This window comes from Sapajus apella, unplaced genomic scaffold (assembly GCF_009761245.1).
Source record: "Sapajus apella isolate SASKATOON/1434 unplaced genomic scaffold, GSC_monkey_1.0 scaffold106, whole genome shotgun sequence".
Classification (NCBI taxonomy): Eukaryota; Metazoa; Chordata; class Mammalia; order Primates; family Cebidae; genus Sapajus; species Sapajus apella.
The window spans coordinates 660,077-672,521 of NW_022437046.1; the positions used below are offsets into that span (position 1 = coordinate 660,077).

General features: G+C 50.0%; 2 protein-coding genes across 19 annotated transcripts in view; one reads left to right on the top strand and one right to left on the bottom strand.

Moving 5' to 3' along the window:
• RHOG (ras homolog family member G) overlaps window positions 1–7,475 on the top strand; it is a 16,001-nt gene extending 8,526 nt beyond the window's left edge. For all 3 annotated transcript variants that reach the window (XM_032258915.1, XM_032258916.1, XM_032258917.1), the window contains one exon: window positions 6,248–7,475. In XM_032258915.1, the coding sequence (XP_032114806.1) occupies window positions 6,316–6,891 (576 nt within the window). In that variant the 5' untranslated portion in view covers window positions 6,248–6,315 and the 3' untranslated portion in view covers window positions 6,892–7,475. The remainder of the gene's footprint in view (window positions 1–6,247) is intronic.
• Window positions 1–12,445, bottom strand: part of PGAP2 (post-GPI attachment to proteins 2) — a 41,021-nt gene that overhangs the window by 2,995 nt on the left and 25,581 nt on the right. For 11 of the 16 annotated variants that reach the window (XR_004262913.1, XM_032258912.1, XM_032258913.1 and 8 more), the window contains 4 exons: window positions 10,367–10,619; window positions 10,086–10,192; window positions 9,341–9,449; window positions 8,134–9,140 (listed from right to left, as the gene is read on the bottom strand). Coding sequence is in view for 14 of the 16 variants with exons in the window: in XM_032258912.1 (XP_032114803.1) it covers window positions 9,010–9,140; window positions 9,341–9,449; window positions 10,086–10,192; window positions 10,367–10,619 (600 nt within the window). In the remaining 2 variants the exon portion in view is untranslated. Of the gene's footprint in view, window positions 1–8,133; window positions 9,141–9,340; window positions 9,450–10,085; window positions 10,193–10,366; window positions 10,620–12,445 lie in introns of those variants that run through there. The other 5 variants (XM_032258914.1, XM_032258910.1, XM_032258902.1 and 2 more) reach the window with 3 other exon arrangements.

The window sequence follows — 12,445 nt, forward strand, 5'->3', positions numbered from 1 at the left end:
AAAAAAAAAAAAAAAAAAAAAAAAAAAACTCTAAAACCCCTTATCAAATTGTGAAGAACTCTGAATGCCAAGATGAGGGATCAAGCATGATTTGAATTGAGACCAAAAAGCCAGAATAAGTCATTGTAATTTGTCTAATAACATATAGATGTGGCCAGGCATGGTGACCCCTGCCCGTAATCCCAGCACTTTGGGAAGCCTAGTCGGGAGGATCACTTGAGACCAGGAGTTCAAGACCAGCCTGGGCAACATGACAAGAGTCTCTACAAACCAAAAAATAAATTAAAAATAAGAAAATTAGCAAGGTGTGGTGGTACATGCCTGTAGTCCCAGCTACTCAGGAGGCTGAGGTAGGGGGATGCCTTGAGCCTGGGAGGTTGAGGCTCCAATGAGCCATGATGGCATCACTGCATTCCAGCCTGGGCAACAGAATAAGATCTTGTCTCCAAGAGAAAAAAACAAAACAGATCTGCAACCATTAATTTACTAAATAACTTTTCTTTTTTTTTTTTGAGACATGCGGTCCTGCTATGTTGCTCAGGCTGGAGTGCAGTGGCTATTCACAGAGACTACAACCTTGACTAGTGTAGCACACTGTAATCCCACATTCCTGGGCTTGGCCTCCCTAGTAGCTGGGGTTGCAGGCGTACCATTGAGCTGGGCTTAATGATTCTTTTGAAAAGCCACCTAGTGAATAAGTCATTGTTGAACCCTGCTCCAGGTAGGTCACACGCCTGGTTTGGCCTCCTGCAGCACTGACATCCCTTTTTCCTATTTGACACAGTTTAGACTCTACCTTTCAGCATATACCCTCCTTAAATAGGCTATGGGAACTTATTCAACCCATTTCAGGCCAAAGGATTTCAGAGAGAAGAGTTGTTTTGGGAGAGAGGATAAAGGTCTGAACTAGACCTGAGTAGGGAGAACTGGGCTGATGCCATCACAGACACAGGCATACTCAGTGCTTCCTGCCTTCTGGGATGAAAGGCCTTGCTCCTGTCACCTCCTGTGTGCGCAACACTTCAGCTTACAAAGCGTCTTCATTCCCATCGTCGGAATCCTTGATGCTGCCCATGAGGCTGGGAGGGCTGCTATTAATAATTCTACCGTATGCATGAAGAAACGGAGGCTCCAGAAAGAGCAGTAACTTACCTGATCAAGGTCACACAGCTGCTAGGGGGTACCTTGAAGACTCTGTGATATACAGGAAAACACAGGACTTTGGGTCACAAAACTGGGTTTGTGTTCTAGCTCCCATACTAACTAGCTGTGTGAATGCTGAGTTACTTTAGCTGCTCTGAGTTTGTTTCCTCATCTGTAAAATAGGAATAGTACTAACAGGTTGTTATAAAGGTCAAATGACATAACGTGATCTGTAAAGGCTTATACCTTATGAGGGCTTTTCTATCAAGGGTCAAGGTCAGCAGATAAACTCAAGACATCAGAGTCAGGTATCCAGTACTCTTGGCCCTATAAACACTGCCTTTGCTCTGTTTGTTTCTGGACGCTACGATACTCATAATCCTTTTCCGGTGTCAGTCCCTGTTCCCCTGCCAGCCCGGAAGCTACCCTGTCCCTCCCCTCTCCTTTGAGAGCTGATTTACTGATTGCTAGTTGATAACCACCTCCTTAGAAAGCTGTACTTTGTCTCTTGGGCTTTATGACAGCCAGCCAGAGTTCCCTCCTTGCCTTCCTGCCTGGGCCAGCCCTGTGCTGGGCTTTTCAGTCATACTGTCAACACCCACTCCCCTGCTCTGTGTGGAACTGAAGATTACAGGCCCAGGAGTTCTGCTTTGAATGTCAGGGCTTCCCACGTAACGCATTGGGAACAAATAATGGCACCTGGCTCCAAGGAGCTTTAAGTCTTAGTTCATCTACCTAGTGCCCTCATAACAAGCATTTTAATCTCTCGTTCCTGCATAGAAGAACTGAGGCCCATCTAGCGTAAATGCCTCACACTTGGTTGTAGTGAGTCAGCAGAGCTGGGGTTAGGATTTAGGTCTCTCAACTTCCACTCCGAGATCTCCATTCAACTCTCCACTGGCCTAGAGGGTCCTTATGCCCTTCCCTGACCCACTCTCTAAGGGTCTTTATCTGAGTGTCCTGAGGTTACATGCACACGTGTGCGTGTGTACATATACACACACTCTCTTATTCATGCAAATAAGATGATAATATTTTTTAATGTGAACCAGAGATGCAGCGTCATAGAGTGAAACCATTTCTCTCCCAGCTGATTCCAAGGGAAGGGAGCTGGGACCAAGTCTTGGGTTCTTTGCAGCCCCTACACCTGAGTTTCTTTTCTTTTTTTTTTCTTTTTTTGAGACAGAGTCTCGCGGTATCACACGGGCTGGAGTGCAATGGCGTGATCTTGGCTCACTGCAACCTCCGCCTCCCAGGTTCAAAAATTCTCCTGCCTCAGCCTTCTAAGTAGCTAGGCACACACCACCACACTCAGCTAATTTTTTGTATTATTAGTAGAGACGGGGTTTCACTATGTTGGCCAGGCTGGTCTCAAACTTCTGACCTTGTGATCCGCCTGGCTCTGCCTCCCAAAGTGCTGGGATTACAGGTGTGAGCCACAGCCCACACCACAGAAGTTTCTTTTCCATTTCCCAGTGGGGATTTTCTCCCCCACTTGTCATTGATTTTTGAGGCTTCTGAACCAGTGGTGAGAGCTCAGTCAGACTCAGGGGCAAGGGGTTCCCAGACCAGGGTGCAGCCTTGCAGTATAGCAAGTGAAACGGAGAAAATCGGCTAGTGATAATGGTGCTTGGGTGGAGCCAGGGATAAGAGATGCTCAGAGATTTGGTTTAAAACAGAGCTGCCCCCTCTAAGGGAGCAGGCTCTGGTTGTGAGAGATAGCAAGGAAAGGAAGTCACATACTGGTAAGAAAGAGTCCCCCATGGCCAAGAGGAAGTAGCTGATGAGAGGAGGATCCTTGCCATAGCAGTGTAAATAATCACAGGGTTTCTGGAAGCTCTGCTGTTTCAGAACTCAGAAAAGCAGTTCCTCACCCCAAGGCCCTATGACCTACAGTGGTGACCAGGATTTTGGCTGGAGCTGGGACTCCTTATACTTAACCCCACTAATAAATACAGCAGCCCATTTATTGGGCACTTCCTGTGTGCAATACCTCATGCTGGTATTGACACCTTTCCCCCACACACACACATCAAATGGAAAGTGAACTGGACACCTTCTATACATTAACTCATTTGTTTTTTGAGACAGGGTCTTGCTCTGTTGCACAGGCTGGAGTGCAATGGCGCAATCATAGCCCACTGCACCCTTGACTTCCCTGGGATCAGATGATGCTCCCACCTCAGCCTTCAGAGTAGCTGGGACTACAGGCATGTACCACCACGACCTGGTAATTTTTTCATTTTTTGTAGAGTCAGGGTTTTGCCATATTGCCCAGGCTAGCCTCAAACTCCTGGACTCAAGTGATCCACCTGCCTCGTTCTCCCAAAATGCTAGGATGACAGGTATGAGCCACCGTGCCTGGCCTTATTTTGTATTCTGAGCAATTTTAATGCAATAGGCAAGATTATCCCCATATTACAGATGAGAAAATTGAGGCTCAGGGAACTTAAACATATTGCCAAGATCACATATAACTAGTTAGTGGAGCTGTGATTAGAATCCCTGCCAGTCTTACTCTAGCATCTGTGGTTTTTGTTTGTTTTTTGAGACAGAGTCTCACTCTGTCACCCAGGCTGGAGTGCAGTGGCGTGATCTCAGCCCACTGCAACCTCCACCTCCCAGGTTCAAGTGATTCTCCTGCCTCAGCCTCCCAAGTAGCTGGGATTACAGGTGGCCGTCACCACACCCGTCTAATTTTTTGTGTTGTTAGTAGAGATGGGGTTTCACCATGTTAGCCAGGCTGGTCTTGAACTCCTGACCTCATAATCTACCCACCTTGGCCTCCCAAAGTTCTGGGTTTACAGGCGTGAGCCACCACACCCGGCCGCATCTGTTTTTTTTTTTTTTTTTTTTTTTTTTTTTTTCTTTTGTTTTTAATGATGAAAAAGCCTCTAAAATTTTTCAGAGGCACATGCCAGGTCTCAGGAAATGGACAGAAGATTGAGGGAAAAGTCAAGTTTTTGTCTTATTCTTCACTTCATCCCTCCTAGTTGGGCTTGAAAGATTTGCTCCACCCCACCAAGGACCTTGAGAGAAGATACTAATGTCTGGGAGCCTCAGCCTCTACCTCATTCGTTATAACATACCCAGATCCTAGTCTAAATCCCAGGTCTAACTGAATCTCCAGTATTCCCCTGCATTGAATTGGCAACCTGAGTGTGTGTGGCCAGATAGGGTTTTTAATACTTATATGAATGATGGCGTGACCAGCCTGACCAACACAGAGAAACCCCGTCTCTACTAAAAATAATCACGTCTCTACTGGGCATGGTGGCACATGTGTGTAATCCCAGCTACTCAGGAGGCTGAGGCAGGAGAATCACTTAAACCTGGGAGGCGGAGGTTGCAGTGAGCCGAGATTGCACCATTGCACTCCAGCCTGCGAAACAAGGGCAAAACTCCATCTTAAAAAAGAAAAAAAAAAAAAAGAATGATGGGATGTCCGGGTATGGTGGCTCACTCCTGTAATCCCAGCACTTTGGGAGGCTGAGGCACGTGGATAACCTGAGGTCAGGAGTTTGAAATCAGCCTGGCTAACATGGTGAAACTCCATCTCTACTAAAAATACAAAAACTAGCTGGATGCAGTGGTGCGTGTCTGTAGTCCCAGCCACTTGGGAGGCTGAGGCAGAAGAATTGCTTGATACGGGGAGGCAGAGGTTGCAGTGAGCTGAGATCATGCCACTGCACTCCAGCCTAGGCGACAGAATGAGACTCTGTCTCAAAAAAAAAATTTTTTTTTTCTGGTGATTTCCCCACTGCCAGAATACCCTGGACTGGGATAGGGCAGATCTCTAAAGAATTAAGCCCAGCCGGGCGTGGTGGTTCATGCTGGTAATCCAAGCACTTTGGAGGCCAAGGCGGGCGGATCACCTGAGGTTGGGAGTTCAAGACGAGCCTGACCAACATGGTGAAACCCCGTCTTCATAAAGACAAAAAAAAAAAAAGCCCTTACCCGGCAGGTTTCTTACTGTGCCTTTTGGTTTTTAGTCAGTAGCCAAGATACCAGGTTTGGAGAGGGCAGGGTGGGCCCTGAGTTGAGAGAGGTTCTACCCATGGCTGCATTACAGAGTGACCTGGGACAGCTGTCCTGTGTCAGAATCCCTTTATAGTTTCCTGGTGGGAAGGGTCCATATTTAGTAGAGGATCTAGTAGATCCCTAAATTTGTGCGCACTCCTTTTGTGTCTGTATAGCCTGGAAAAAAAATAGCTAATACTTATGGACGAGGCACTGTTTTAAATGCTTTACATGTATTATATAATCCTCACAATGACCCAATGAGGTAGATACTATATTATCCTCATTTTGCTGGTGAGAAAATTTAGGCATAGAGAATTAAGCAATTTGTTCAGGGTTACACAGCTAGGAAATCGCAAAACCAGGATTTGACCTTAGTTTGTTTGGTGCCAGAGGTTATGCGCTTTCTACCACATTACTCTGCATCTTGCTTGGTCTCAGGGCCTTTCATTGTGGGTTTTCTTTGTTTTTTTTGTGAGACGAAGTTTTGCTCGTTACCCAGGCTGGAGTATAGTGGTGCGATCTCAGCTCACCACAACCTCTGCCTCCTGGATTTAAGCAGTTCTCCTGCCTCAGCCTCCCGAGTAGCTGATTACAGGCATGCACCACCACACCTGGCTAATTTTGTATTTGTAGTAGAGACAGGGTTTCTCCATGTTAGTCATGCTGGTCTCGAACTCCTGACCTCAGGTGATTTCTTCCCCCGCCTCCATGCCCCGTCTCAGCTTCCCAAAGTGCTGGGATTACAGGTGTGAGCCATCATGCCCGGCTCATTGTATATCTTTCTTTCTTTTTTTTTTTTTTTTTTTTAAAGACCAGGTTTCACCATATTGGTCAGGCTGGTCATGAACTCCGGACTTCAGGTGATCCACCCACCTTGGCCTCCAAAGTGCTTGGATTACAGGCATGAGCCACCACGCCCGGCCCATTGTGTATCTTTCTGATGACTGTGTCTTGATGGGACTTTAGGATAGTGTCAGATTAAGGGAACAGGAGCTGGTTTCCCTTTGTGTGCCCCCATCCTTTCTTCCTGATAAGTAGAGGCCCCCCCCAACCAAGACTGTCCCCTTTCATCTGTCTACAGGTCACTGCAGCCAGAGGGGTCCAGAAGAGAGAGGAGGCACTGCCTCCGCTACAGCAACTGCACCCACGATGCAGAGTATCAAGTGTGTGGTGGTGGGTGATGGGGCTGTGGGCAAGACATGCCTGCTCATCTGCTACACAACTAATGCTTTCCCCAAAGAGTACATCCCTACCGTGTTCGACAATTATAGTGCTCAGAGCGCAGTTGACGGGCGCACAGTGAACCTGAACCTGTGGGACACTGCGGGCCAGGAGGAGTATGACCGCCTCCGTACACTCTCCTACCCTCAGACCAATGTCTTCGTCATCTGTTTCTCCATTGCCAGTCCGCCCTCCTATGAGAACGTGCGGCACAAGTGGCATCCAGAGGTCTGCCACCACTGCCCTGATGTGCCCATCCTGCTGGTGGGCACCAAGAAGGACCTGAGAGCCCAGCCTGACACCCTACGGCGCCTCAAGGAGCAGGGCCAGGCGCCCATCACACCGCAGCAGGGCCAGGCACTGGCCAAGCAGATCCACGCCGTGCGCTACCTCGAATGCTCGGCCCTGCAGCAGGATGGTGTCAAGGAAGTGTTTGCTGAGGCTGTCCGAGCTGTGCTCAACCCCACACCGATCAAGCGTGGGCGGTCCTGCGTCCTCTTGTGACCCTGGCACTTGGCTTGGAGGCTGCCCCTGCCCTCCCCCCACCAGTTGTGCCTTGGCGCCTTGTCTGCCCCAGCTGTGCCTTAAGGACTAATTCTGGCACCCCTTTCCAGGGGGCTCACTGAATGCCTTTTTCTCTGAGTGCCTTTCTCTCCTTAAAGAGGCCTGCAGAGAAAGGGGCTTTGGGTTCTGCCCCCCTCTGCTTAAGAACACCGGGTATTCTCACGAGCTCACCCAAGCCAGGGTTGGAGCCCTCCCCAAGAGGCCAACCCAGTGCCCCCTCTCCCGTTTTCCGCTACTGACCAGTTCATCCAGCTTTCCACACAGTTGTTACTGCCTATTGTGGTGCCTCCTCAGGTTAGGGGCTCTCAGCCATCTCTAACCTCTGCCCTTGCTGCTCTTGGAATTGTACCCCCAAGATGCTCTCTGCCTTCTCCAAGGAGGGAGCCACAGAATCCTGAGGTGAATGTGCCCTAACCTGTTCCTCTGTGCCCAGGCCTTATGCATTAGCTGACTGACTCAGCCCCCGTGCTTCTGGGGGCCTTTCCTACCCCCATCAGCATCAATAAAACCTCCTGTCTCCAGTGGCCCTGGCTCCTCCCTGTATGCTGGGCATTAGGGGGTGGGCATGGGCTAGGGCTCCCTGGAGACTGGGAGCCTTTTGTTTCTTCTAGTAGACAATAGGCTTCGTTGTGTTCCCCTCACCCCCTAATTTCCCTAACAAAGCTCTAGGCTCCCCTCACCCCCCAATTTCCCTAACAAAGCTCTAGACTCCCAGAGGGGCAACCTTGCTCTGGTGCCTAGTCACGGATGCTGTAGTGGACTTGGGCACAAAACTTGAGGAAAGACTTCTTAATCTTAGGGCTCAGAAAGTGAGAGGTTGAGAGCCATTAGCCTAAAGGCAGATGCTCTTACAGTCATGTATCTGAGAGCTATATCTCACATCCCCAGGAAGACAGAGCTTTAACAAGAGTTGGGGTTTGAACTCAGGTCTCTGCCTAACTGAAGACTTTCAGGTATCCTAGCTTCCAGTCCTGGAATCATTACAGATAGCTCAGTCACTCCTGGACACCAAAACAGACACTTAGACCAGCCTTAGGAGACTCCAGACCTACGGGGTGCTGCTAGGAATCATGCCCTGCTGTGGACTTTCCATCATTGAGCCTGTTCTTCTCTGTTACTATCAAACAACATGAGCCCCAAGACTAGCAAGCCCAGGCAACTGTTGGCCAAAAAAAAAAAAATAAATAAAATAAAAAATTTATTTTCCTTTAAAATGCACAACCAAAACTTAGGGTTTGGAGCAGTAGGGAAGACAGGAGATACCAGGGAGCCCATTTTAGGGTAAGGATCTGCATCTGACTCCTCTATGCCATACCTTTCAAAGGAGGGAAGGGGTCTGTAAGCCAGAAGTTTCAGAAGAGAGAAGAAAATACATGCTGTGCTGGTGCTTTTTCTGTAGCAGGTCATCCTTTAGGTATACACCACCACCTCCACCCGATGACATCAGAACCCCAGACTGGTATTGGAAATCATACAGCCCACCCATCCCCCATCAGACACATGGACATGCTGATGCTTCGATAGGGAAGGGTACATACCCTAGGGCACATACCAAATCAAAAGGGTAAAGTCAGGACTGGAACACCTGAGCAGCTTTAGCAGGGGACTGTGGCCACAGGCCTGGATGTGTGCAGTAGATCATGAAATACAGTAGTCATGTGAATGACCCCGTGGAAAGAAATGGCTGTGGTTGTCAGGGAGCAGCCACTGCTCAGGGGCTCCTGACCTTAGTGAAAGGTAGCTATGTAAAGGCCAGAAACTGGATGGTGGTCATGAACCTCAGGACATTTTTTTAGCACCAAATGTTGGGGCGCTCTGCCAGCTCAGCTGAGCTTCTTGGGGCCTCTCAGGTAAAGGTGATGTTGCTTGAGGACCTCTATGCCCATATGAGGGGTGGAGAGAAGCCAGCAGCACTGGGGTGAGCCTTGGCCTATGCCCTTCTTACCCTTCCCCCATCTTCAGTAAGGCCAAGAGAGGATGTGGGGTGGGGAAGGCCAGAATGGTATCTTGTTTCTTGTTTCTGGGCAGTGGGCTGCCTCCCAAGCAGGATTGAAGGGTTCAGAATCGCTTTTCCTCAGGCTGAGAGGTTATGAGCAGCTCCTTATTCCCGAAGTCCCACCAGGCCGTCATGTGGAACGCCATGTTGGTTAGGACAACAGTGTACTCCAGGATGGCAAAGATGGTGTACACTGTTGTGAGGACACAAGGAACAGGGCATTGTGAACCTCCTGCTACCCCCCTCAGGGGCCTCTTGATAAATCACACCACCATTAGTCTGCCACTGGCAACACAATGGCAGCCAGTCCCCAAGACCACTGCCCATTATCGAAAACATCACTGCTGCCCCATAGCCCCTCATGACCACTTATGGATTCTATCCTGGCCTCACCTCCAGCCTCACAGTACATGTTGTGCCGAAAGTAGACAGCCAGCGCCGAGAAGAAGGAGACGAAGTTGATGATGAAGAGCCGCTGTTTCCAGCTGTAGGACTTGCGATCCTGGGGAATGGGCTGTTTGATCACTCTGCAGTTTGCTGGGTATGAGGGTATAGGCTCCCCTCCCAGCCCTAGCTCCTAAGGGCTGGGCCTTATCTCCCTTGGCTCCCACTAGCGGTCATGGAAGGGAGCACAGGCAGGGGCAGCCAGAATGACGAACAAGTTCATGATCCTGCCTCTGGGGGAGTGAAGGGCCAGGGAGCAGTGGTACTCTTGCCCCTCCCTTTCATACTTCAGGGGGATGAAGTATGAAAGTTACATGGAGTCACCCACCAACCCAACCTCCAAATACTGTGGGGGAAAAGAAACACATGGACATGGGCGGGGCGCTGGAATTATGACAGACCACAGTCCCTAGACACTGTTCCTAATTCACTGCCGCCTAGATGCAACTCCTCATACCCCCATTTGCAGCCTTCAGATCTTCTGTTCTCCAGTCTCCCAAACACAGTGCTACAGTCCTAGATTCTGACCAACCACCCTCGGTTTGTCCCCAAGCCCCAGCCCGAACCCCAACACCCCTTTGCCACGGTTCCCATTAGAACTCAGTTCCCACCTCACCATTACCCGGATCCTGAGGACAGATGTCCTTGATTTTCTTCTGGGCTGCCTGGAGCCCCCGCTAGGGATAGACCGTACCTCCTGACTTACTGTGTGCTTCTTGGTCAGCCGCCAGAGAATGCAGGTGAGGAGCATGTGCCCGAGGGATGAGGCGATGAACACAATGAAAGCATTTTCGTGGATGGCTGGAGGGAAAGAGGATTGGGAGCCACACTGCAGGGAGTGCCCACCCAACTAAGTAGGAAGGTCCCTATTGCAGGGAGTGCCTACACCACTAAGTAGGAAAGTCCGAATGTGGTAGGGGCAGGCCCGTCCCCTCAGGGAACCCTTCCCCACTCCTCCCTCATCCAGGCACCCACTGAAGTCCTCAGAGGAGGAGACGTAAGTGAGCACTAGCAACGCGAGGTTCTCCACGACATTGAGGCCGAAGTTGATGCGGCAGAGCGGGCGGTAGCAGGAACACGGGGAGGCGCAGCTGAGGTAGTGGTTCCAGTAGGCGAAGGCCACCAAGAAGCGAGGTGCTGAGTGCAGGCCGATGCAGAAACGCCACACGTAGCGCTGGGGCACCTCCCCGCCGATGGCGGAGCTCACCGAGGGCAGGTAATTGGGCACCTAGAGAGTTATGACCTGTCTGGGCATCTGCCTCTGCCAGCCCCTGCCACGTGGAGAACCCTCTCTCCACCTACAAGATCACTCTGGCCTCAGAAGGCTCTGCTCCAGCCCCTCCCCTTCCAGAAAGTCCTCCTTCAGGTGTCCCCACACCTCTCCCAAGAGAACTCTCTGTCCAGGTCCTGGGCCCAATGTGCTTCTCATTCCCCAGCTAGCCTGGGACTTGTGCAGGGGCATGGTGGGACCTTCTTCTCTCCCGCAGACTGGACCCTGCCTTTGTTTGGGCAGATGCTCCCTACACCCTTAGCTCAGAGCTGTGCCGCCGATAAGACACTGTGTGAGTTCCAAGACCTCAGATTTAGTCCAAAGGACAGAAATGAGTCACAGAACATCTGAGCTTTCTTAGAACAGTGCTGGATTCATTGCTCAGCTGAGATGTTCCTCAGTCTGCTCCCAGCGCCACTCATTCCTCTAGGCAGGTGTACCAAGGTGGTAGAATGGCAACCCTGCTCTGATCATGATTAAGAAAGTGGGTGTGCCAGGCACGATGGCTCACACCTGTAATCCCAAGACTTTGGGAGTCCAAGGTGGATGGATCACCTGAGGTCGGGAGTTCGAGACCAACCTGGCCAACATGGTGAAACTCCGTCTCTACTACAAAAAAAAAAAAAAGCCAGGCGTGGTGGTCAGCACCTGTTATCCCAGCTATTCACAAGGCTAAGGCAGGAGAATCACTTGAACCTGGGAGGTGGAGGTTCCAGTAAGCCAAGATCACACCACTGCACTCTAGCCTTGGCAACAGAGCTAATAGAGTGAGACTCCATCTCAAAAAATAAAAAAAGAATGAAAAAAGAAAGTAGGTGCTCCTAACCTGGTGTAGTCTAAGGAAATGATCATATTCTTGTGCATCTCCACCATCCATCTTTCCCAATGCCTGGAACTCCTACTGAAGCCTCACTCCTTAAAGCTGAGGAAAAAAGAGGGAGGGCATGGTGGCTCATGCCTGTAATCCCAGCACTTTGGGAGGCCTAGGCGGTTGGATCATGAGGTCAAGAGATCGAGACCATACTGGCCAACATGGTGAAAACCCGTCTTTACTAAAAATACGAAAATTATTGGGTGTGGTGGCACGTGCCTGTAGTCCCAGCTACTTGGGAGGCTGCGGCAGCAGAATTGCTTGAACAGGGACCTGGGTGGTGGAGGTTGCAGTGAGCCACGATTGTGCCACTGCACTCCAGTCTGGGTGACAGAGCGATTCCATCTCAAAAAAAAAAAAAAAAAGGCCGAGGAAAAAAGAGGAGATAATACACAACTGCAAGGACTGGTGTCTTGCTTGCATGAGAGGTAAAAGGATGGGGGATGACTGAACAATGGTTTAGACAGGGACAGGAAAGCCAGAGATGAGAAGAGGCTCTTAGACTCCAGGGCCTACAGCAGTGCTTTATAAACTTTAATTACACATACAACTCACTGGGGGGTTGTTTGAAAATACAGAAGGCAGGCCGGGTGTGGTGGCTCACGCCTGTAATCCAAGCACTTTGGAGGCCAAGGCAGGCGGATCACCTGAGGTCAGGAGTTCAAGATCAGCCTGACCAACATGGTGAAACCCCGTTTAAAAAAAGAAAAGAAAAGAAAAAGAAAATACAGAAGACAGCCGGGCGCGGTGGCTCAAGCCTGTAATCCCAGCACTTTGGGAGGCCGAGGTGGGTGGATCACGAGGTCAAGAGATCGAGACCATCCTGGTCAACATGGTGAAACCCCGTCTCTACTAAAACTACAAAAAATTAGCTGGGCATGGTGGTGCGTGCCTGTAATCCCATCTACTCAGG